At 53.3% G+C, this 23,983-nt stretch overlaps 2 protein-coding genes across 14 annotated transcripts in view; both read left to right on the top strand.

Annotated features, from left to right (window-relative positions):
* Window positions 6,228-15,462, top strand: PELI3 (pellino E3 ubiquitin protein ligase family member 3). Of its 7 annotated transcripts, XM_021082795.1 has the most exons (9): window positions 6,229-6,380; window positions 7,486-7,638; window positions 8,188-8,259; window positions 9,361-9,480; window positions 10,306-10,435; window positions 11,005-11,106; window positions 12,409-12,603; window positions 12,915-13,103; window positions 14,446-15,462. In XM_021082795.1, exons 5-9 carry the CDS (start codon window positions 10,403-10,405, stop codon window positions 15,013-15,015), a joined length of 1,089 nt encoding a protein of 362 aa, XP_020938454.1. In that variant the 5' UTR covers window positions 6,229-6,380; window positions 7,486-7,638; window positions 8,188-8,259; window positions 9,361-9,480; window positions 10,306-10,402; the 3' UTR covers window positions 15,016-15,462. The 7 variants fall into 7 exon arrangements, with proteins under 7 accessions (XP_013849507.1, XP_020938454.1, XP_003122539.1 ...); XM_013994053.2 differs by lacking the exon at window positions 9,361-9,480 and having other exon boundaries at window positions 6,228-6,380; window positions 7,401-7,638; XM_003122491.5 differs by lacking the exon at window positions 9,361-9,480.
* DPP3 (dipeptidyl peptidase 3) overlaps window positions 17,995-23,983 on the top strand; it is a 40,769-nt gene continuing 34,780 nt past the window's right edge. The window contains exons 1-3 of one of the 7 annotated variants that reach the window (XM_003353753.5): window positions 19,438-19,501; window positions 19,618-19,729; window positions 20,635-20,909. In XM_003353753.5, the coding sequence (XP_003353801.2) occupies window positions 20,640-20,909 (270 nt within the window). In that variant the 5' untranslated portion in view covers window positions 19,438-19,501; window positions 19,618-19,729; window positions 20,635-20,639. Of the gene's footprint in view, window positions 19,730-19,800; window positions 19,821-20,631; window positions 20,910-23,983 lie in introns of those variants that run through there. The other 6 variants (XM_005654658.3, XM_005654654.3, XM_005654655.3 and 3 more) reach the window with 6 other exon arrangements.

Below are 23,983 nucleotides of genomic sequence, written 5' to 3'. Positions count from 1 at the left end.
CTCCAGTTATCCCCTATGGTCTCTCGAGGCCTGGGTCAAGCGCCCACCAAGGGTGACGCTTTGGCATTGCAAAACTAATTTTCCATAATTCTCTGAACCTACAGCTAAAAAAGGCTATCTCTGAATCTCCATTCCAAATTCCCCAAAGACAGACTGTGACTGGCCCAGCCTGAGTCAGGTTGGCACCCCTACTCCTCTTAACTGTAGCCAAAAGATGACGTCATAAAGATAACCATGATTGCTGAGGTTGCATCACTGGGGATGAGGGAGAACTGGGTTCACTGGGGCGACCCAAAGCAGCGGGTAAATAAATGAATAAACCAGGCTGTCAAGATCTGAAGTTCTAGCGGCCCCTTCCCAGCTCTTCCCATGGTTTTTTCTTCGCTCTGTGCACCTGCCCTGCTCTCATTGGCTCCCTCAGCAGCTTGGGTCCTGCCCCCTCTTCTCTCGCTCTGGCCATGGCTCTCACAGCCTCATCAGTCTCCTGCACATCCTGACTTTTCAGTTGAAACAACCCCCTACCCATTCGAATTGCAGAATGTGAAAGTTTGATTGAAACAACTCATCTTACTTTTTAACATTTTTATTATAAATTATAAAAAATAAGCCAAAAGCTCATAAAACATAAATGTAGAGCTTAACAAACATTATAAAACAAGCACCCAGGTGAGTGGCACTCAGCCAGGAAACCAAACAGCACCCTGGACAGCGCCCAAGATCGGCCCCATGCTGCCTCCTGGTTCTAACTACCTGGTCCTAATTTTCATGCTATCAACATCCTTGCCTTTCTAGTTTTCCCGTGTACACGTCTTGAACAGATTTAGCTTAGTTGGGGCTATTTTTTTAGATTCATGGGATTATGGAGTATGAACTCTGCTGTTTGCTTCTTTTGCTCAATGTTATTTTTGTTTTGTGTTGTTCTTTTTAGTTAAAGCTATATTGAGATACAATTCACATACCATACAATCACCCATTTAAAGCATAAGAGCTTAGTGGTTTTTAGTATATTCATAGATATATGTAACCATCGCCTCAGCCAATTTTGAAACATTTTCTTTTCTTTTCCCTTTTTTTTTCTTTTCTTTTTTTTTTTTTTAGGCCCGCAACCACAGCATATGGAAGTTCCCAGGCTAGGAGTGGAATCGGAGCTGTAGCTGCCAGCCTATACCACAGCCACAGCAATGCCAAATCTGAGCTCCATCTGCGACCTATGCCACAGCTCATGGCAATGTTGGATCCTTAACCCACTGAGCGAGGCCAGGGATCGAACCTGTATCCTCATGGATACTATGGGTTCTTACCCCCGAGCCACAACAGGAACTCCTGGAACATTTTCAACACCTCAGCAAGAAACTCATACACTTTAGCCATCACCGAACCCTGGCTAAGTAGCCACTAATGCACTTTCTGTCTCTATAGTTTTTCCTATTCTGAAATTTATTAAAAATGGGATTATACAATACATGGTCTTTTGTGAGTAACTTCTTTCACTTGGCATAAAGTTTTCAAGGTCGTAGCATATGTGAGCACTTCGTTTCTTTTTATGGCTGAATAATAGTCCATTGTATAGACATACTACATTTGTTTATTCATTCAACAGTTGATGAATATTTGGGTTGGACTGTTTCCCTAAGTGGCTGCGCTAGTTTACAATCCCATCACCAGTGTGTCAGGGTACCAGCAACACACCCTGACAGCATTTTTCCCAGTCTGTGGCTCAACCTTTCCTGTTTCTTTGCATGACTTGCAATTTCTCATTGGACTGCAATTTCTCATTCCCCTAGAGTTTATTTATTACCTACATATATTGTGACAGTTTGACCCTTGTCCAGCTCCGCCCCTCACCAGGGCTTGTTACTGTTATTTACTTTTTTAGTGACTGGTCAGATTATTTTAATGAAATCCATCCCCTCTTCCCACAGCCTGAGGTTAAAGCCTCTGTGGTTGGTCCTAAGGGATGGTAGCCTTGCGCATGCCTGCCCGCAGTCACCTGCAATGACAGTGGTTCAGGCAGGGTTCTCCTTGACTCTTTCCTTGACCCCCGCCAGCTCTTAAATTCCACCCATTGCCACCTGAGTTCTCTACTGGTTTCAGGAATGTCCGGGAACATAAACTGTGCCACAAACTTATTTAAGGTAATTTGGGCTCTGGACCCCACAATCTATCTGAAGGGTCAGTCCCTTCCCAGCCTCACCCTCCTACCTACGACAAGACCTCAAAGGCAGAGCCCAGCATCTTAGCTCTTCCTTATCGTCTCCTCTGCAAATCTCTCAGCCCAGAAAGAATTTGTTGTTGTTTTGTTTTCAAAATCTTTTGAAAATGATAATCCTTTTTCTAAACAGTTTTGGGCCAGCCCCTGTCTCTGAGCACTTGAATTCAAGAACTGAAGAAATATAGGCTTCATCTTATTCCTTTCTTTGTCTCCTCCCTCCTTTTTTGGCCACACCCACAGCAGGTGGACGTTCTCAGGTCAGGGATCCAACCTACGCCGCAGCAGTGACAATGCCAGATCCTTAATCCACTGAGCCACCAGGGAACTCAAGCCCCCTCTTTTAAAAAGCAACAGCTTCTGAGTTCCCATTGTGGCTCAGCGGTAAAGAATCTGACTAGCATCCATGAGGGCACAGGTTCAATCCCTGGCCTTGCTCAGTGGGTTAAGGATCTGGTGTTGCCATGAGTTGTGGTGTAGATAGTAAACAGGGGTTGGATCTGGCATTGCTGTGGCTGTGGTGTAGGCCAGCAACTACAGCTCTGATTCAGCCCCTAGCCTGGGAACTTCCATATGCCACAGGGGCAGCCCTAAAAGACAAAAAAAAAAAAAAAAAAAAAGACAAAAAGCAACAGATTCAAGATCTAGATTGAAGAGAGGAGAAGGGGGCTGAATAAAAGGATTTCAAAATAATACTGCAAGTTTGTATCCCATTTTCCCATTTTACAAATACAGGAAGTGAGGCCTAGAGAGATTCAGAAGCTGGAGCTCTTGGGATAGAGCACGGCAGTTAGAGTCAGAAATCAAGGCTGCGACTTGAGAACCTGTGTGTTGGTGGTGTTCTAACTCGCCCTTCCTGTCCCTGATCTGGACAATGCAAGGCTGGAATCAGGCCCGCCCCATGCTCCCAGAGGTCCCTTGTGATCTGGCCGTGCCTACCACGCAGCTGCGAGCCTAGCACTCCAGCCCAGAAGAAATGCACACCTCCTGGGACAAAGCCTTGGAACCCCTCTTAGCCCTTGCTGTTCACCTCAGTTTAGGGGAAGCCGGGGCTCTGGTTAAACCTCAGCTCCATACTTGCCTGGCTGCTCCCCTCCCCCAGCCTCAGCTTTCTCATCTGCAAACTGGGGATTTTTTTCTTTTTTGGCTGCTCCTGGGGCATAGGGAGTTTGGGGCCAGGGATCGAATCCCAGCTGGAGCTGCGAAGTACACCACAGCTGCAGCAGCAACGCTGGGTCCTTAACCCACTGCGCCCAGACAGGGGATGGAACCCGCCTCCCTGTCCCTGCAGAGATTACTGTCAGTCCTGTTGCACCACAGCAGGAACTCCTAAACTGGGGATTCTAATAGTAATTCAGTACATGTTCACAGACGGCCTGCTCTGGCTGGCAAGGTGCTGGAAGCTGGGCGTGCAAAGGAGAGTGAGACTGTCCCCGTGTCCTACTGTGGCTGTGCACACCCGGCATGCAGGTGAGCATGCTGCAGGCATTCAGGGATGGAAGCTATCCTGTGGTGCAGGATTTGTACGACCTGCTTCCTGCAGCCCAGCCATCCAGCCTGCTCGGAGGTGGCCTCTCAGGGAGTTTCTCTTTGATTAATGAGTGCTTTTGTCCTCAAAGAGTGTGCTGTCAGCTGCCTTCTTGTTTCATCTGGCTGCTGGGGCCCCAGAACAGTTGGCAAAACAGTTGGTCTCTTGGGCTATTTTTAGCTGTGGGAGTTAGTAGGGTGTGCGGATGTGGTGGGTGATGGGGTCCAGGAGGAGTCTTGGAGATTGGGAGCTTCTCAAGCAACAAACTGGGGGGACAGAGGAGAAGTGTGCTCCCTTTCTGGAATGTGTGGGCAAATTTCACTTATCTTTCTTGACTGGGGCCAAAGGCCACCTCCTCTGTGCAGACTTCCTTGATTTCCTCAATGAAACTTGCACTTCAAGGTCCAACCTCTGGGCTTCCCCCCAGCTCTTGGTTATAGTTCCAATCAGACCAAGGGATAACGAGCTGTAGGGATCTTATCTGATTTATCTCTGGGTCTCTCTTGCCCCAAACCTCCGAGTGCCATCCTGCCATCCTGAGTCACAGCAACAAGGTGGAGAAGTCAGGAGCCCAGACTTTCAAGTCACATAGCTGAGAGCCTCTCTTGGCCCCTTTCTAGAAAAATAACCATGATGAAGTCAGTTTCCTAAATCTCTGCTTTCTCTTCTGTATAATGGGTGATTATAGTACTGGTTTCCCAGGAATTAAAGGGCTTATTTTTTTATTTTTTTAAGGGCCGCACCCACGGCATATGGAAGTTCACAGAGTAGAGGTGAATCAGAGCTGGAGCTGCCGCTGCCAGCCTACCCCACAGCCACAGCAATGCCAGATCCAAGCCTTGTCTCCGACTGAGGATCATCTCTGAACTACACCACAACTTATGGAAATGCTGGATCCTTAACCCACTGAGTGAGGCCAGGGATAGAACCCATGTCCTCATGGATACTAGTCGGGTTTGTTACTGCTGAGTTGATCTCAGAAAGACAGCAATGAGTGATGGCTTGGAGCGAGATCTTAATTTTCTGCTCAGGAAATGAATTGAACCTGAATATCCTGGTTGAAAACCAGGAATCCCAGCCACTAGACTAGCTAGAGGCTAAGACAGAACTGCCCTGACTCTTGCCCCCTGTTGAAAGCAAGACTGTTTCAAGGAGGCAAAGACTGTGAAAATAGGTACAAAGTTTATTGTTAGAGTCACCTTACAACATGTGGGAGAGCACACAGAGAAGTAGTTTATTTGAGTCAGAAGTAGAGGAGTGTGGGTGCCAGTGTCCCCCAGTGAGGAGCGCACCAGAGAGGTGATTTAAATCACTTATATAGGAGAATTCTTCCGGGTCTTTGTTTGCCTTTGGCCAGTTATCTTATTTTATCTCTCATACCAGACTGGGCACGGGACCCTCCCCAATAGGTATGCACATCTTTTGGCAGGACTTATTATGGCCTGGAGCCCCCTCCCTTTCCGACCCCTAGGAGTCTTACAGCGTATGTGTAATTGGGGAGGTCTCCTTGACCCCAAGAGTGATGGAACCGGTCATCTCTTTTCCACTTCAGCAGAGCTCGGCTCCTGCAATTAACTTTTTCCTTTAAGAGTTAAAGAGAAACAAGGCCCAATTTACTCAGCCTAACAAGTCCCAGCTATTCTCAGCCCAGGGGCCCATCTACTTCCTACCTCAGAGCAACGACGGGAACTCTCTTAAAGGGCTTATTTTGTTCAAATCACAGCACACAGCACCTGGCACAGACAGAGAGAGGAATTCTCTTACAAGTCCAGGCCTAGAGGGGACTACAAACCCCCAAAAGTCTCCATTCTCTTTGTGGCATCTCGGGTGGTCTGTGCAAGCTGGAGGGAGGGAGTGTTCCTGGACATGGGGTGGGGAGGGTGGCCAGAGCCGCCCAGTGAGAAAGTAGCCAAGCTGAGCTGGAAGACGGGTCTGCAATTGGGAGTCAAACGCAGCGGCTCTCCTCGGCCTTCCTGCAGACGCACACCCCCTCCCCCGCGTCCTCTAGTATTTTCCTTCTCTTTCTCCTTCCCGCCCCTGCTTCTCTCCTCCTCTAATGCCGCGGCTTCCCCATGTGGGAGGCGGGGTCTCGGGCAGGAAGTGGAGAGTCCCCAGACTAAGGCAGGGAAAGGGACCTCCAGCCCAGTGCCAAGACCCTAGCCTGTGGTCGGTGAGGGTAAGCTAGGGTCTCAGGGAGAACCCGGGAGTCCCCCCAAATTAGGGCGTGGTCTGGGGAGCCGAACTGGAGGAGGGAGTTCTGGTAAACTGCCTGAGAGTCCTGGAGCTGCGAAGTTGGGCGGGGGCGGTTCTAAGACAGTGGTGGGCGGGGCTTCCAAGGGCCGGGGCGGGGCCATATAAGGGGCGTCATCTCGAGAATGGGAGGGTCTCTGCCGACTGGGGCTAAGGCTCGCCGCAAGGGGCGGAGTCTTGGGTGGGGCGGGGCTTACACGGGGCGGGGCCTAGGGGCAGAGGGTGGGGCTTGGCTGTTCGCGCTCATACCCCTCCCTGGGCCCCGGGTGTCCCCGTGACGAGGCAGCGCGGAGACGCCGCGGGCCGGGCCCATCCCGCTGCAGCGGCCCCTGGGCCGAGCAGGGCGAGGCACAGAGGGAGGCGGCGCCGAGCGGGGGTCGGGAGCGCGGCCAGGTGAGGCCGCCGGGACGGAGGGGGCGCGGGCTTCGCCAGGCGGGCCCCAGCGGGCGCGGGGGGCGTGTTTGTGTGTCTGAGTGGCGGGGGTACTCGGTCCGAGGGCGGGCGCCTGTGGCTCTTTGCGCGATCGCTCCTGCTGTCGCGGGTCCAGGGTGGGCTCTGCGCCCGTCTGGGCATTGCCCGCGGGGCTCGGGTTGTGCGGAACTGTGTGCGTGCGCGCGCGTGTTTGTGTGGAAGGGCCGCCGGGTGTATATCTGCGTATGCGCTGGGCTGTCATTGTACCTGCCCCGGGCGCGGGGCGACGGCCTGCCCCGGCGCAGTCCCTCTTGCGCGGAGATGTTTTCCAAACAGGCTTCCTGCGGAGACAGGCTCTGCTGCAGCCCGAGCGGGAGGGGGGAGCTCCGCCCCCACAGGCCTCCAGAGACCCGGGGCGGCCCAGGGACTGCAGATTGACACCTGAGGGAGGGAGGGAGGGGGCGACCGCCTGGGAGGGGTCCACAGGGTGAAGACAAGATAGGGAGACTGAGGCAGATGGATAAGGAGGTAGAGGTGGTCAGACAGGCAGAGATGGAGAGGAGGGTGGGGAGAGATGGTGAAAAGGACAGCGGTGGGGACAGAGAGTCATTGAGAAAACAGACAGAGGCCTAGACTGGCAAAGGGGCAGAAAGATTAAGATGGACAGGTAGATTCCAAGAACCTGACCGAAGGATTACTCAGAGGTCTTAGGGCTGAAAGCAAAACCCAGGAACTGAGTCTAAGACGAGCAGTAAGGGCCCTCAGCCCCTGCGGGTGCCTTTCTCCCAAGCAGATCCCAGACTGAGGTCCTGGCCAAAAAGAAGCTTCTGGCCACCCAAGCCAGTCCATCCCTCTGGCCTTGCCGAACATTCTGACCCTCTGACTGTGGCCCCTCCCTCCCGGTTCCATTCCATCCATCTCCCTTCTGGGGTATTCCAGCAACCCTGTCAGCTTAGTGGTTGCCATAGCAACAGTGTGGGTGAAAGGTCATTCTGGTCTCAGCCTAGGTGGCCTGCAGCAGCTGGCACTGAGGGGCGTTGGGATGAGAGGCTGCAAAGCTCTCTTTCTTCTCTCTCACTCTGCCCAGAATGGTGCTGGAAGGAAACCCTGAAGTGGGGTCCCCCCGAACCTCAGACCTCCAGCACCCAGAGAACCAGGGCTCTTGCATCCTCTCTTCTCCCGGTGAAGATGCACAGCCAGGGGAGGAGCCCATCAAATACGGTGAACTCATCGTTCTGGGGTGAGCCTCCCTGATTCCGGGGGAGGGGTGGGACACCAGGCACCCCACAGGACAGCCAGACCAAGCACCCCAGCTCACCCCACTTACAGCCTTCTGCTGTTTGTCCCTCCTCCCCCTCCCAGGTGAGAGACAAAATTGCCCAAATCCACTTCAATTCACAATTGTTATTTTAATCTTCCCATTTTTCATAAATGACTGAGACAACTCTAACTGCCCCCCTAAGTTTCTGAGCAGAAGAAAGTAACGGCAGCTGCCTTTCATAAAGCATGTAGTGTGTATAGTCCGGGGCGAAGAACTCTGGTACGCCATCCAAACTGCTTGGTTTTCACATCCTGCCTCTGCAAGTTGCTTAACTTCCCTGCGCCTCTGTTTTCCCGTTTACCAGTAGGGACGATGGTAATAATAACTCAGAGGGTTGTCAGCAGGAATGGATGCGGTGATTTCCGCAAAGCACGTAAAACAGTGCCCGGCACGTATACCAAGTGTTCTGGGAGGCAGGCCTGTGCCGAGCCCTTTCATGGACATTATTTCATTTCAATCTTCACAAAGATGCTGTGAGGAAGGAGGTGAGGAAACCGAGGCTCAGAGAGGGGAAGTGACTGGCCCAAGGGCACACAGCTGGTAAGTGGCAGGGCTGGGATTTGGACCCAGGTCTTTCTTACTTTAGGTTCTAGTGCATTTTCACTGAGCCACAGCTGACCCTCACGCTACAGATGAGGAAACTGAGGCCAGGGGAGAGGAAGCGACGTGAGTTGATGGCTGAGTAGACTTCATCTCTTCCTGGTCTTCTCCTGACCAGGATCCCTGCACCATCCACCTTGCTCTCGCCCCAGGCACAGGCTCCTCTCCTTCCTCCCCCCTCTGTACCTCCTTTTGGACTCTCTCTTTGCCCTGAAGAAAGTACCCGAGCCACTATGTTGCCACTGTGATGATTATTTAGAAATAATAATGATTACTGTTTGTTGACATGTACATGCCACGTGCTTTTAGTTTTTTCAGTGGTAACAACAATAGCTAACATCTATCAAGAACTTGCTAGATGTATGCCTCTGTGCCAAGCATTTTTAAATGCTTTATCTTGTTTAGTTCTCACAATGAATCTGATAAATGAGCCCCATCTTAAAAAGGGTGTGTGATGTGTGAAAGAGCCAGGTTTATCTGTCCAAGCCCAGAGCCTGTGTCCTGAAGGGAACTGCCCCACCCACCCTATGTGGGAAGAGCTTACAAGGGCAAAAGTGATGCCCCTCTTAGGGGTACCTGCATTAGAAACATAGCTGCGTGCTGTCCCAAAGGAAGAGCAGGCATTGCAGCTGAGGGTGAGGCCACTGATGGGGGAGGGCTCAGCCCTGGGGGGGAGGGTAGGCCCTCTTAACTGTCATTTGTTCTCTGCGGAGCAGCGAAAGCCCACCGTGGCTGGACATCAGAGCCACCGGCAGAGCACACTGAAAAATACCCATTAACAGGCCCATTCCAAATGTATAGAACCAGAACCTCCCTGTGTGGGGCAGGGAAGATTCTGATTCAAGTGGTCCTTGCCCGTATTTGGCAGCCGTTCATCCATTTCACTCCCTGCTGCCAAACCTTCCGTGGCTCCCCACTGCTTATGGAACAGAGTCCAGAATCCCCAGCCTGGTGCTCGGGGCCCTCCTACCGACTTCATCTTCCCAAGAAGATGCACTTCACCACCCACATCATCCCTCTGATCTCACCCAACCCCACCAGCCTCAGGGCCTTCGCTCAGGGTGAACCCTCCATCCAGCAAGTCTTCTGCAAAAGAGGCTGGAGTCAGACAGACCCGAGTTCAAGTCTAGACATTTTCCACTGAAGAGCCTGGGACCTCAGGCAAGTCATTTTACCTCCCTGAGCCTCATTTTTCCTCATTCGTCAAATGAGAAGAAAGTTACTTGCCTGGCAGGACTTTGCATAGATTCCATTAGGTAATTAACACTGCAAAGCACCAGGAACACGGCAGCTCCAGCACATGGCAGGGATCAAGGTTATGACTCATCCCATCTCTGCCTTCCACACTCATTCCCTCTCGACAAGAGCTGGAAAGGAAGGTAGAGATTTGACGTGTGTGGATATATGGAGGTAGCGGCATTGTGGGTCTATTTCCTTCCTTCATTCTGGTTTCCAGTAGTACTTGTGTTGCGATAAATGACAGTTTGCTAAAGGTGCATCCTTTCTAGTTCTTCAAGGCCCAGTATAGGTGTCCCTTCTCCTAGAAACCCGATCCCAGGGCCTGGGTCTGGCAGGTGGCACCCAGGTTCCTTGAAAAACTAAGGACCTTGGCTTGTGCCTGGGTCTGGCAGGTGGCACCCAGGTTCCTTGAAAAACTAAGGACCTCCCCCTCCCCTGCCACTGAGGGCACAGAACTGACCTCTAGCTTGTTACCTATGCCACCCCAGCACCTAGCACCTAGCCAGGCATGGTTCAAGAGCCCGGAAAACACTGGTTAATTGGATGAAAGGCCTTTCGAAGATACTCTGACCCCCACCCAACTCCCTAAAGGCACCAATTTGAAATAGTAGGGTCTTCTAGTTTGGGGTGGTTCTAGGGCTTGTATGTTAAGGTAGGGTCTGTCCAGAAGTTGGCAGAGGCTCACTTTCTCTCTCTCTCTCTCTCTCTCTCTCTGCAACCCTTTCTTCTTAACTCCCGCATCCACAGCTACAATGGGTGTCTGGCAAGTGGGGACAAGGGCCGCCGTCGAAGTCGCCTGGCACTGAACCGCCGGCCACATGCCAACGGAGTGAAGCCAGATGTCATGCACCACATCTCCACACCGCTCGTCTCCAAGGCAAGCAGCTCGTCCTAATGGACCTGGGTGCTGGTCTTCCTGGTCCTGCCCTGGGAGCAGGGGAGCCCACGGGGTCTCCACTCACCACCCTGGGCCACCAGAGAGATGGTGCTGATGGAGATGCCTTGCAGTGGGCTACAGCCGGCAAAAAGCGTTTCCTTGACCACCAGAGCCCATCCATTGGATGGAAGTGGTCAGCATCATCTCAGAAGCAGCCAAGGCTCAGGGCGGGGATGTGTCCGTCACAACAGCAATGACAAAGGGAAAGCCTTTGGCTTCAGAGGTTGGGGCTTAGAATTCGGGCTCTGCTGTTTCCAGCCGTGTGAGAATTTTTCTCCTCTCTGAGCTTTGGTTCCTTACCTGTCAAAGGGGAATGGGAACCCTGTCTCCTGCAGGTGGCCCCAGGGTACTAAAGGTATCCCGTGTAAAGTGCAAGCTGCACAATGCACCCTCTGCAAAGGGTGGGACTGGGAGTGGCCACTGAGCTTTGGGCTCCAGCTTCTGGCTCAGAGGCTCACGTGTCTCCGGGGCACAGGCCCAGGGAAGTGACTTCTTCTTTTTGTCACCAGGCACTGAGCAACCGTGGCCAGCACAGCATCTCGTACACACTGTCCCGGAGCCACTCGGTCATAGTTGAGTACACACACGACAGTGACACAGACATGTTCCAGGTATGCTCGGGCACCTCCCCAAGTCTTCTGGCCTCTGGGCCATGAGGCCTGGATGCTCAGCTCAGCAGGTGTTCCAGGGGGAGGATGGCAGACCAAAGGCCCCAGGGCAGGTGCCTCAGGCTCTCAGGGCAGTGGACCACTCCTCGGAGAAGGAAGCAGGATATCCCAGTAAGGGCTGTTGACTTCCCAGCCACACAGCAAGTCAGTGGCTACAGCGAGGTTCAAATCCAAGCCTGCGCTCCCGGGCTGGAGAGTCATGCAGCTTAGGGGTTCACAGTGTGGTGTGAGTCCTGCTGCCTGGCTTCAGCTCCCAGCTCGGTTGATTAGCAGCTGGATGACTCTGGGCAAGAGCCACATAACCTCTCTGGGCCTTGGTTTCCTCATCTGTAAAGTGGGGCTGCATGGCATTGTTAGGAAAGCTTAGGTGAGGTACTGCATATAAAATGCTTAGCACGAGGAGTTCCCACTGTGGCTCAGTGGGTTAAGAACCCAGACTAGTATCCGTGAGGATGCAGCTTCCATCCCTGGTCTTGCTCAGTGGGTTAAGGATCCAGCGTTGCCGTGAGCTGTGGTGTAGGTCCCCGACGGCTCAGATCTGGTGTTGCTGTGGCTGTGGTGTAGGCCGGCAGCTGTAGCTCTGATTTGACCCCTAGCCTGGGGATCTCCATATGCTGTGGATGCTGCCCTAAAAAGGAAAAAAAAAACGAAAAACAAAAAAGGAGTTCCCATCATGGCGCAGTGGAAACGAATCCAATTAGGAACCATGAGGTTGCGGGTTCGATCCCTGGCCTGGATCAGCGGGTCAAGGATCCAGCGTTGCCATGAGCTGTGGTGTAGGTCGTAGACACTGCTCAGATGTGGTGTTGCTGTGACTGTGGTGTAGAGCGGCAGCTACAGCTTTGATTAGACCCCTAGCCTGGGAACCTCCATATGCCTCAGGTGCAGCCCTAAAAAGACAAAAAAAAAAAAAAAAAAAAAAAAAAAAAAAAAAAAAAAAAGCTTATAGGAAATACCAAAAATTCACTATTTTTTTAAACTAGTATTTGAGCACTCCCATACCATAGGTGTCAGTTACCCTTTCACTGTTCTATCTGCAAATCAACTAGTTTTTATTGAGTGGGGTGCTTTTGAGAACCGTGGGGGAGACAGAGAAGGAGAAGCCTGGGGAATTGGGATGGTGCTGTCCCCTCATTGTTCGGTGACCCTGCACGCAGAGCAGCTGCTGGGAACCCTGGGCTGGGAAGCCCTTGGGAGTGAGTTCCGCACACAGCATCCCTGTGCTAACCCTTCCCTCCCTCACAGATTGGTCGCTCCACCGAGAACATGATTGACTTCGTGGTAACAGACACGTCGCCTGGAGGGGGCGCTGCTGAGGGCCCCTCTGCCCAGAGCACGATCTCCCGCTACGCCTGCCGCATCCTCTGTGACCGCAGGCCGCCCTATACCGCCCGCATCTATGCCGCTGGCTTCGACGCCTCCAGCAACATCTTCCTTGGAGTGAGTGAGCCCCCCCAAGGAGGGACGGGCACTTCATCTGAGAGGGAGCCGAGGGGTAGGCTGAGGAGGGGCGGCATCCTGGGGGGAGGGACCCGCCTGACTCCTAGCCATGACCTAAGCAGGGATTTGCAACCCCACTTAACAACCGAGCAAAGCCAGGCTCAGAGGGGTCAAGTGACGCCCAAGGCCTCGCAGCACCAGTTCAGTCCCGGTCCTTTCCGGGCCACCTCTGGGCTTGAGGGTAGAGGGCAGCACTCCTGGCCTGCTGGGGGCCGCTTGGGGATGTGACCTGATCCCACATGTGGTCCTAGGAGCGGGCAGCCAAATGGCGGACCCCCGACGGCCTGATGGACGGCTTAACCACCAACGGGGTGCTGGTGATGCACCCAGCCGGCGGCTTCTCTGAGGACTCAGCCCCAGGTGTCTGGCGGGAGATCTCGGTCTGTGGGAATGTGTACACTCTGAGGGACAGCCGCTCGGCACAGCAGCGGGGGAAACTGGTAGGTGGCCTGTTCACTGACCCCCTCCCCGTTCCTTCCCTGCCCTTCCAATCTGCCCTTCCCCCCTGCCCGAGCTGGGCGATGGCCTCGTCCTGCTGCACAAGGGAGCCCCAACAGTCTCCGTGTGGGGGCGTTGCCTCTTGTCCCCATAGAGGGGACCAGACCAGCATCTGCAAGTAGAGCCCACATACTGCCAGAGGTCCGTGGGGGGGTGGGAAGTGGCGCACACAGACACACCGCGCAAGACCAAGTGGCGGTGGGGTGTCAGCCGCTTAAAAATTCACACCCTCTTACGAGGGTGACACTTGGCCTGTGTGTGAGCAATTTATAGCCTAAAGTGTTGGCAGTTTGTAATGTGTCTGTCACATTCACACGGGCTTAGCTTTATTCTCTCCCAGCAGGAAAGGGCCTTGAGAAGCTCTGACACAGGTGACAGTGAACGTACCACATGGTACAGATCAGAGAATTAATGTGAGGTTCGCGGGGCCAAGCGCCTCAAATGGCCCACGCAGAGTTTTTTCTCTGTATGAGCAAGTTGGGCAAGGAAATGCCAGACCCCAAGGAAAAGCATGGCTTTTGTTTCCAGAGCATCGACTCTATGGGGAGATCTGAGGAAACATTATTTTTTCAAGTTATGCCTGTGACTGTTTCACTAGTACACACTTATTGAGCACCTACTGTGTTCCAGGTACTGTTCTGTGTGTTTACATTGATGGATTCATGAGAACCACTTGCTAGACAGGGAAGCAGAATCCGTCTTGAGGATAAGAAGTTAAGACACAGAGAGGATGAGTTACTCCCCCAGGGACACAGAGTTAGGAAACGATGGTGAGGCTGGAACTTTCAGCCAGACAATCTAGTGCCGGAGTCCTTGCTTTTAACCACAGCCCTTAGGACAGCTGCTTTGAGCTAAGTCCCCAGTGTTTTGGACAGAGGACTTTCTGGCCTCTTCCATTAGGGGAGAGCCTGGGAAAATGTTTTAGAAAACCCTCATTTTGGTCTAGACCTTCTGATTTGACAGATGAGGTGACCAAGGCCCACGTTCCACGGAGAGTAAGCAATGGTGCCTGCCTGGGACGACTTGCCTACCTTCCCATGGCTTCTCAGTCTTTCCTGCTTCTCTGCCCCAGGCCTCCCCTCTCCTCTGTCCCAGCCCTACTGCCTCCTCTGCCCCAGCCCTACCCCTCCTCTGCCTGAGCCAGCACCACTGGTTCTGGGTGCTCCCTCCAGGGAGGTTCAGTGGGATGGATGTGGGGGGGGGGGCTTGTCTGGGGTGATGGTGGCCGATAGCAGGGGTTTCAGGAGCCTCTTGGGCACTAAGGCCCTTCCGCTGCCCCTGCAGGTGGAAAATGAGTCCAACGTGCTGCAGGACGGCTCCCTCATCGACCTGTGTGGGGCCACGCTGCTGTGGCGCACGCCGGCGGGGCTGCTGCGGGCACCCACGCTGAAGCAGCTGGAGGCCCAGCGGCAGGAAGCAAACGCGGCTCGGCCCCAGTGTCCCGTGGGCCTCAGCACCCTGGCTTTCCCCAGCCCGGCCCGTGGCCGCACTGCACCCGACAAGCAGCAGCCCTGGGTCTACGTCCGCTGCGGCCACGTCCACGGCTACCATGGCTGGGGCTGCCGGCGAGAACGGGGTCCCCAGGAGCGCGAGTGTCCTCTCTGCCGCCTCGTGGGGCCCTATGTGCCCCTGTGGCTCGGCCAGGAGGCTGGCCTCTGCCTGGACCCTGGGCCGCCCAGTCACGCCTTTGCGCCCTGCGGCCACGTCTGCTCCGAGAAGACTGCCCGCTACTGGGCTCAGACGCCGCTGCCCCATGGCACCCACGCCTTCCATGCCGCCTGCCCCTTTTGCGGGGCCTGGCTCACTGGCGAGCATGGCTGTGTCCGCCTCATTTTCCAGGGGCCGCTGGACTAGGCTCCCTGGGGCCTCCTGCTGCTGCGCCCGCCTGCCCACCCAGGTCCCCCACCTCCTGCAGCCCAGAGGGAGCTCTGCATGTGGGACTCTACCTGCTGGCACATAGCCAGCCGGATGGACGCGTTGGATGGGCTGTGCCCTTCCTCTCTTAACTCTGACTCCGAAGGGGGTCCCCGCGACTCCTATCCCCAGTCAGAATAATGGGGCCATCGGCACCAGCTCTCACTCGGCCGATGGAGGGGAGCCCACCCCTGTGCCCCAGCCCGTCCTGGGGCATCCCACATCATGCCGCCTACACTGTGCCCCTGGGGGAGTGAAGGGGCCGGGAGCCCCTGACCCCCAGCTTAGGCTGGCTGTGCCCTGAGCCTGCCAACCCAGCTCCAGATCATCGCCCTGCTGCTGCTCTGGGTTCCTCTATAAACCTTGCCGCTCAGCTGCCCTCCCAAATCCCGCGCGTCCCACGTGCGTGCATCGCCTCCCGCCCCCGAGTGAGTGACGGGTGGGCGGCAGGCGGGGACTGACATCCGCTGAGCCCCCACGGCGGTCTGGACTGCTTGCCAAATGGGATCTGGGGACACAGAGACAGTCAGACCTGGTTCCCTGCCCGGTGGAGTTCGCAGGCTAGTGGATGCCAGCCCAAATTACTGAATGACAGCCTGGCTTCCTGTGTGCTAGGATCCGAGAAGTATCGGGAGCTGTGAAGCCGGTCTCACTGGCGGGTAGGAAAGCGAGGAGTGAGAGAGATTCACTGAGGAGGTGCATCCGGGCTCAGCCCCAGTGGCTGGCTGGGGATCCTTACAGGAGGGGAGGGAGGGGGCCCCAGACAGAAGGGAGGCGGGGCACAGGCTCAGGTGTAAGTGTGCAGGGAACTGAGTGAGGGGTTCAGAGTGGCTGCAGCATGGACTGCAGCGGGGCAGAAAGGGGCCTGGAGGTTGGGGCCGTGCTGGCAGGGAAGATGCTGGAGGGAGGTTGGGAACCCCACTTCTAAACAGGAGTTGAGGGAGGAGAGAGGACTCACGGTTCTAGAGTGTGGGCTGTGACACAAGGGCTGCTATTACTGAACGCCCCCCTCGTGCCCTGTGCCGATGGTGATAATAACCACGTTCACGAGCACTCACCAGGCACCGATCGCTGCCTGGCAGAGGGTTTGTTATTTAATCCTCACCGTAACCCAGGGAGGGAGATGTTACCATTTCTGGTTACAGGGAGATTAAAGCACACGCTCCAGGTCACACAGCTAGAAAGTGGCCAAGTCAGATTTGAATCCACACCACCCGCCTGGCCTCGGAGCCTTCCGTCTCCGTCTCACTGGGCTGCTTTCCTTGAACGGGGAGGGATGGGGTGGGAGGGCAGCCCAGGTAAGGGGACAGCATGGGCCAAAGTGCAGCAAGGAAGACGCTTGACAACCAATGAGCTGGGTGTGGAGGGGCAGAAAGGAAGAAAGAGGGGTGGGGACATGGGGCTGGGGTCTGGGGGACCTTGGTTGCCATGGAGTCCAAGTCTGAACAGGATCCCTATTCACCTGGGTTAAGTGTCACCTCTGTCTGAGAGCCAAGGCAAGCTCAGCGTGCTGCTAGGGTTGCTCCAGGCCTTTCCTGGGGCAAGAAAGCTGGAAAGACAGGTAGATGGAGATTCTGGAAAAATCAAAAGAGTACCAGCTTGATGTGGGCATCTTCCCCAGTGGAAGACAGAGCCTGAGGGAGAACAGATTCCGAGGGAAGGGACCTGGCCCAATCCACGCAGCTGGTTGGAGCCACAGAGACCACACCTGGGGCTGTTGAGAGGACAGGGGATGCGTGCTGGTGGTGAGAAGAGGACGTGATCAGATTTTTGATTCCAGAGCATCCTGCTGCTGCAGAGGGGGAACCCAGATGGGATGCTGGGGGGATGTGGAGACACTGCAACTCTCTCTCACACACACGCGCACACACATCCGGAGCAGTAGGAACTCAATTCTTCCTAGATTTCATCTCACTTTCTTGGGAACTAGATAGGGGAAGAACTCAGACATGTTGGTGGAGGGGGGCCAGACAGCCCTGGCCTTGGCTCAGCTCTGCTCCTTTCCAACTCTTGAAGCCTCAGTCTTCTTAACTGTTAAATGGACTAACATTCCCTGCATCACCAGATGGTTGTGAATGTATGGAGAGTACCCGTAACATGGTATGTACTTTTTTTTTTTTTTTTGCTTTTTAGGGCTACACCTGCAGCATATGAAAGGTCCCAGGCCAGGAGTTGAATTGGAGCTGCAGCTGCTGGCCTACACCACAGCCACAACAACACAGGATTCAAGCTGCATCTGAGACCTACACCATGGCTCATGGCAACGCCAGATCCTTAACCCACTGACCGAGGCCAGGAATCAAACCCGCATCTTTGTGGATACTAGTCGGGTTTGTAACCCACTGAGCCATGATGGGAACTGCCTGTATGTACTGAATGTTACTTTCTCACCTATCCCTCTTCATTCTCATGGGAAAGAGCCAAGGCTGGGGATGGTCATGACTCCAGGGAGTGGACCATGTGATACTGTGTGTGTGTGTGTGTGTGTGTGTGTGTGTTGGGGCACGTGGGGGGATACTGTGTCGTTAGGTCTAAGTAGGTCTAGACCCCACTTTAGGAACACCCGAGGACTTCCTAGGGACCCTTAGGGAAGTCAGTACAACCATTACCCTCACTTTCCCCATATGTACAATAGGTAATGAGATCCTCCAAGTCAAGCCGCTAGCACAGTACTTCAGGAAGTGCTCGTATTAGCTGTGATGATTAAAAATGCAGCTTGGGGAGTTCCCATCATGGCACAGCGGAAACGAATCTGGCTAGGAATCATGAGGTTGCTGGTTCGATCCCTGGCCTCGCTCAGTGGGTTAAGGATCCGGCGTTGCCCAGAGGTCACAGATGCAGCTCAGATCTGGTGTTGCTGTGGCTCTGGCATAGGCCAGGAGCTGTAGCATGTATTCCACCCCTAGCCCCCTAGCCTGGGAATTTCCATATGACATGGGTGTGGCCCTAAAAAGCAAAAAAAAAGCAGCTTGGTTGGGGGTGCTCCATGGAGTACTGGAATCTTTCCTTGGCCTAAGCTGCCCCCTGGTGGCAATGAGCAGCACTACCTCCTTTATCCAAGTCAGGGAAGGCTTTACACCCATTTTAAAGACAGTGAAAATTGAGGCACAGAAAAGAGGGGGGTGCTATTTTCTGAGTTCCTCCCTATAGTGATAATTACCATCAAAATCACCAGTTAGCAGCACGGTTGTGCTCAGCAGGGCCTTGAACACCTTTTGTGAATGAGAACCAGCACCAGTGGTGGGCGGCTGCTAACTCTGGGCATAGACACAAGTGTGGCAAAGCCCGGCAAGGAAGGTCTGTGGATTTCAGGTGTCCTCTCTCCTCCAGTCCTCTCTGCACAACACTAGGGGGCAGCACTACCCTGTCAGTACCTTACTCAAGCCTTCAACATCCCTCCAGTAAAGACAATTTTCAGCTCGGTGTTTTGGCTGAGGAAGTCAAGACTCAGAGAGGTAAAGTGACCTTTCCAAGGACACTCAGCCAGTAGGCAGTGGAAGCCTGATTCCACCTTAGATGGCCTGGCTTTGCCCCTTTCTCTGACCTGGGACCCTCACAGTATTCTGCACTGGGCCCAGGCTGGTCACTAGGCACTTCCGCAAACCTTTCCCCACTCAGGCCAGCCTCCTGGGAGTCTGTCCAGACATGCAAGAGCGGATTTCAGGATGGACTCTACCCTGAGCAAACTTTCCCAGTCACAGGCGCCTTTCTCACCCATCGGGAACCCGGCAAGCACCGGCAAACTCCTAAGCCCCTTGCCGCTTTCTACTGAGGAAACTGCGGCTCGATGATATTTAGCTGCTGCCCCTCCAGGCTGGTGGCAAGCGGCGCAGGGAAGCACTCGGGGGCGTTTCTCCGCATCTCCGCACAGTGGGACCAACTCGGCCCTGGCAGGAGCCCGCGGAAGGCAATACAGTCTCGGAAGAGTCTCCATCCCCGGCCCTTGAATCCACTGAGGAAGGGGCATCACTCCCAAGGGGCAGGTTCCTACAAACAAAACAGAGGTTGGAGGACGCAGAAAACCCCCCAAGAGAGCGGGGATCAGGACTCTCTGTGGGGAAATCCCCGGTGCCCTGTCCGTGCCAGCCACGCCGCCCGGCCTGGACTCGGGGCACCTGGTCAGCCCAGTCTGTCGTAACTAGGCCACCACCCGGCCGGCCACGGGAGACTCCTGACCCCCGCGCGAGCGCCCCCGGCGGACGAGAGGCCAAGGCCGCAGGGCCATGCCGCGCAGGGCCCCGTAGCGCCTGGGGGCGGGAAGCCGGCGTGCCGGCGGAGGTCCCCTCGGCGCGCCTATTGGCTGGAGTCGACGCCCATCCGAGCCCCGAGGCCCGGCAATTGGCGGGTGGGGGCGGAGTTCGCGGAGCCCAATGAATGGGGGAGCCGGAAGCAGGAAGTGAGTTTGCGATCCGAGCAGCTGCGGCAGGTGAGGCGCGGTGCCCGGGTTTCGGGGTCACAGCGTGCCATTCTCGGGAGACAGGGCGAGTCTGGACCGGGCGCAAGATCACTCCCTTTCTGCCTCTCATCCGGTACCCCTTTCAGATTCATCGCGGCCACGAGGCCAAGGAACGCTCCGGGCAGCAAAGGGTTAACACCCCTTTCAGAACCCAGGGAGTCGTGCTATTCCGGAGCCGCAGCGGGGTTGGCGAGTGAGGTTAGAAACTCATTCTCAGTAAGGGAGGGCGTTGTGGAGCATATCCTGAGTTGGGAGACAGCTAGGTCCCAACGGGGCAGTGAGACCTTCAGTAAGTTGCTTGGCTTCTCTAAGCCTCACTCTCCCTATCTGTAAAATGAGTTTTCTCCCAGCTCTGAACTTGTGTGGCTCCGGTATCTCCCCTGGCTGAGCACAGAGAGAGGGCAGGAGGACGGAGGGCCAAAGAAAAGGCAGAGAGGTGAAAGTGGAACCGATCCTGGGCTCGGAGAGAGGAAGGGAACAAGGAAAATCATTACTGCTGTAGATAAGTTCCATGCGATCTGGTGTGACCTCATCTAATTGGCACACCCATCTTGCGAGCCTGGGGTTTTTATCGACCTCATTTTAAGGAGTCAGTAATCCAGGCACAAAAAAAGTGGAACAGTGGACTTGATATTGGGAGTCTGGGGCTGAGCCAGGATTGGAACCTGGGTTTTCCTGCAGGGAGTCTGTCCTTGTGAACACAGCCGTGGGCAGAGTTGAAACACTTGCAGGAGAATGAAGGAGGAGGGGAGGTGAAGAGAGGCCTGGGCTGGAGTAGAGACACAGATCTCTGCTTCTGACCTCTGCCTCCTAGTCCCTCTGGACCTCAGTTTCCCCATCTGTAACACTAGGTAGTTGGATTCCATCTTTAAGATGGAGAGGCCACCGGCCAAATGTTGCCTCCCAGTATATTTTGTAATCTCCTTGGGTGGGTCACTAATCGTCTCTGGGCCTCAGTTAGCATTTCTGGTGCATGGGTACCATGGTGTTCCCTTCCTCCTGGACTTTGGGGAGGATTAAATGAGGCTGTGAGAGCACAGAGCCAGGTGTGCAGTTGGCATGTGCTAAGTGACGACTGTGAACGTGGTGATGGTTCTCAGCAGGGCCCATGGCGGACACCCAGTACATCCTCCCCAATGACATCGGCGTGTCTAGCCTGGACTGCCGCGAGGCCTTCCGCCTGCTGTCGCCCACAGAGCGCCTCTATGCCCACCACCTGTCACGGGCCGCCTGGTACGGAGGCCTGGCTGTCCTGCTGCAGACCTCCCCTGAGGCCCCCTACATCTATGCCTTGCTCAGCCGCCTCTTCCGTGCCCAGGACCCCGACCAGCTGCGCCAGCATGCCCTGGCTGAGGGCCTTACCGAGGAGGAATATCAGGTCAGTTCTCAGGCCAACTTGCATTTCCTGAGTGGCTTCCAGGTGGTAGGGGCCAGGAGGCAAGGGGGTTACAAAAGACTTTCTCTCTCCTGGGATTAGACCAAAGGTTTCAAACCTAGGGACATTCCCTTCTGGAGTCTCAGTCTTCTCATCTGCAAAATAGGCATGAGAGGGAGTTCCCTGGTGGCTCAGCGGGTTAACGATCCAGCATTGTCTCTGCTGTGGCCCGGGTTCAATCCCTGGCCCAGGAACTTCCACATGCAGCAAGTACAGCCAAAAAAAAAATGCATGAGGGTAGTTTGTATCTCTTAGGATTGTGACCTATACCGCAATAAACAGTGGTTGCTTCAATGCTAACAAGGGCTGTGGAGATTCAGAGACGGTAGACAGATGAGTCCAGTGTAGGGGTCAGGAGGCCTGAGCTCTGGACCAGATCTGAACCATGTTGTGTGTCCCTGGGCAGAATGTTCTGCCTGTCCAGTCGTGTTTGTCTGTGGGTTTATTGGCCAAGGAGTACACAGATACATTCTTAATTCATTACAGCAATGCAGACATTCTTAATGCATTACAGCAATGCAGAAAGACGCAAAACAAAGCATAAAATTCCTTCATTCTCCATGTCCTCCCCAGAGGTAACCTTGGGGAGGTGCTGGGGCGTATAGCCTTTGAAGTCCTTTGTCTGTATTGCGTACATGACACATGTACAAGTATCAGTTCCTTATTTTCTCTTTTACACATGAAGTCACACTGACCATACTCCTATGAGTCCTGCCTTTTTCATTGAACACCATGTCTTGGAGAACGTCCATGGGGTACCTGTACATCCACCTCATTCTTTGTATTGGCTGTGAAGTATTCCCTAGCAATGTATACTTTAATCAATATAATCTTTTCTTTGTTGTTGGAAATTTAGATTGTGCTCTATTCTTATTGTAAACAAGACCGCAACAAGCATACTTGTGCATATGTGTGAGTAGGCTCTATTTCTGGGATTAGAATTGCTGGGTCAAAGTCTCTGTATGTTTTTTACATATATATATATGTATGTATATATATGTATATGTGTGTGTATATATGTGTGTGTGTGTGTATATATATATATATTTTTTTTTTTTTGGCTGCACCCTCGGGGCCTGGGACTGAATCTAAGCCACAGCTGCAACCTACACCACACCTGTGGCAACCCTGGATTATGAACCCACTGTGCCAGGCCAGGAATTGAACCCACACCCCCCCACAGAGACAACACCAGATCCTCAACCTGCTGTGCCACAGCAGGAACTCCAAAGGCTCTATACATTTACAATGGATCGGTGCTGTTAAATCATCTTCTGAAGAAGCTTCACCAAGAATATATAGGGACATGGTCTGCTTTTCTATATGTAAAATAAAGGGATTGGATTGCTTGTCTCTGAGCTGAGGCCCAGGCTGTTTCTTCTACCTTTTTTAAACTTTGAGCAATCATGTCCTGTCTCTGGGTCTTGATGTACTCATTAAAAGAGCTAACAGCTATGGAACTGCTTATAAATGGAAAAGTGCTACCCAAGTAACTATTTTCAGTGGGATTCTTTTGTTTGTAAGTAGCAGAAATCCACCTCAAATTGGCTTAGATGAAAAAAAAAAACCAAATCATGACTTCCAGTTTCTGGCCTGGCATGTCAGGAGCCTAGGTGTCACCCATCTGTTTGAACAACTGGTAAAAGGCAGAAGGAACTGGAAGAATCAACAGCTCTTCTTAGATCCTTAAGAGAGGTGACATCACAGGGCAAACTGCTGCCCTCCCAAATTGGAGAAACAGACAAGCAGGTGCAGAGAATCACAACTTATAAGAGCAAAACTTCATGAGCAGAAACCTCCATGGAACCAGGGCTGGGGTAGGAAACCTGAACTGTGATTGATGAAGACAACTCAGAGAGTTAAGAACTCTGGGAAGACCCAGTCATAAGGGGACACCCATACTTTTAGGGATTTTACCTTCAGGAGTTTGACCTGGTTCCCACAATGAATTTCAGAGAAAAAAAAAAAATGCCTCGTGTTTCTGATGTGGGGGGTGGGGGGGCAGAACCATTTAGAACATTCTGTTCTTCCTACCGTGGTCTGCCCTCAGAAGGTACTATTCAACTAGAACCAGACCTGCCAGGGTTTTATCAGAGCCTAACAGACCTGAAAGAAGGGAAATACCCAGCTTCAGACAGCCCTGGCCATCATGTCCCGCCTAAGAGGTGTGGGAACTGAGAAGCACATGTAAAGTTCAGAGTCCAGGAGCTCCCGTCATGGCTCAGCCGTTTACAAACCCAATGCGCATCCGTGAGGATGCTGCAGGTTTGATCCCTGGCCTTGCACAGTGGGTTAAGGGTCTGGCATTGCCGTGAGCTGTGGTGTGGGTCACAGACGTGGCTTGGATCCTGCATTGTTGTGGCTCTGGCGTAGGCTGGCATCTAGAGCTCTGATTTGACCCCTAGCCTGGGAATCTCCATGTGCCGTGAGTGTGGCCCTAAAAAGACCAAAATGAATAAATAAATAGGCTCATAGTCCAAAGGTTCACTAAGAGACAGACCTTATCATGAATCTCTACAATATTTCCCTTGTGCCCACACCTTATCATCACCTTCCTAAAGACTGTTTATGACAGTCCCTTTTCTCCAGGACATCATGTCTGGCTATCAAGAAAAAAATTACCAACTCCCCCCCCCCCACACACACACAGTTTGAAGAGACAGAGCAATCTGCAGTACCAACCTCAGATGTGGCAGGGATGTTGGACTTATCAGACCAGGAATTAAAACCTCGAGGATTCCTACTCTTAAGGGTTCTGATGGATAAAAAAGACAGCATAGAAGAAGAGATGGGCAGTTTGGGATTAACATATATACGGTATGTAAAGTAGATAAACAACAAGAACTTCTGGATAGCACAGGGAACTAGGCTCAATATCTTGTAATTATCTATGTTGGAAAAGAGTCTGAAAAAAAATATCTGAATCACTTTGCTGTACACTTGAAACTAACACAACATTATAAATTAACTATACTCAATAATAATAATAGCAATAATAATAAAAGGAAGAGAGTGAT

The sequence above is a fragment of the Sus scrofa genome, chromosome 2, assembly GCF_000003025.6.
Source record: "Sus scrofa isolate TJ Tabasco breed Duroc chromosome 2, Sscrofa11.1, whole genome shotgun sequence".
In the NCBI taxonomy this organism is placed as follows: domain Eukaryota; kingdom Metazoa; phylum Chordata; class Mammalia; order Artiodactyla; family Suidae; genus Sus; species Sus scrofa.
This window is presented reverse-complemented; position numbering and strand designations above follow the sequence as displayed.

Bases quoted from the DNA above. Each gene is read 5' to 3' on its own strand.
- PELI3 (XM_013994053.2), top strand. From the start codon at position 7,487: ATGGTGCTGGAAGGAAACCCTGAAGTGGGGTCCCCCCGAACCTCAGAC. The intron at 8,260-10,305 runs GTAAGTGGCAGG...CCGCATCCACAG, and splicing joins GGCCCAAGGGCACACAGCTG to CTACAATGGGTGTCTGGCAA. The intron at 11,107-12,408 runs GTATGCTCGGGC...CCTCCCTCACAG, and splicing joins GTGACACAGACATGTTCCAG to ATTGGTCGCTCCACCGAGAA.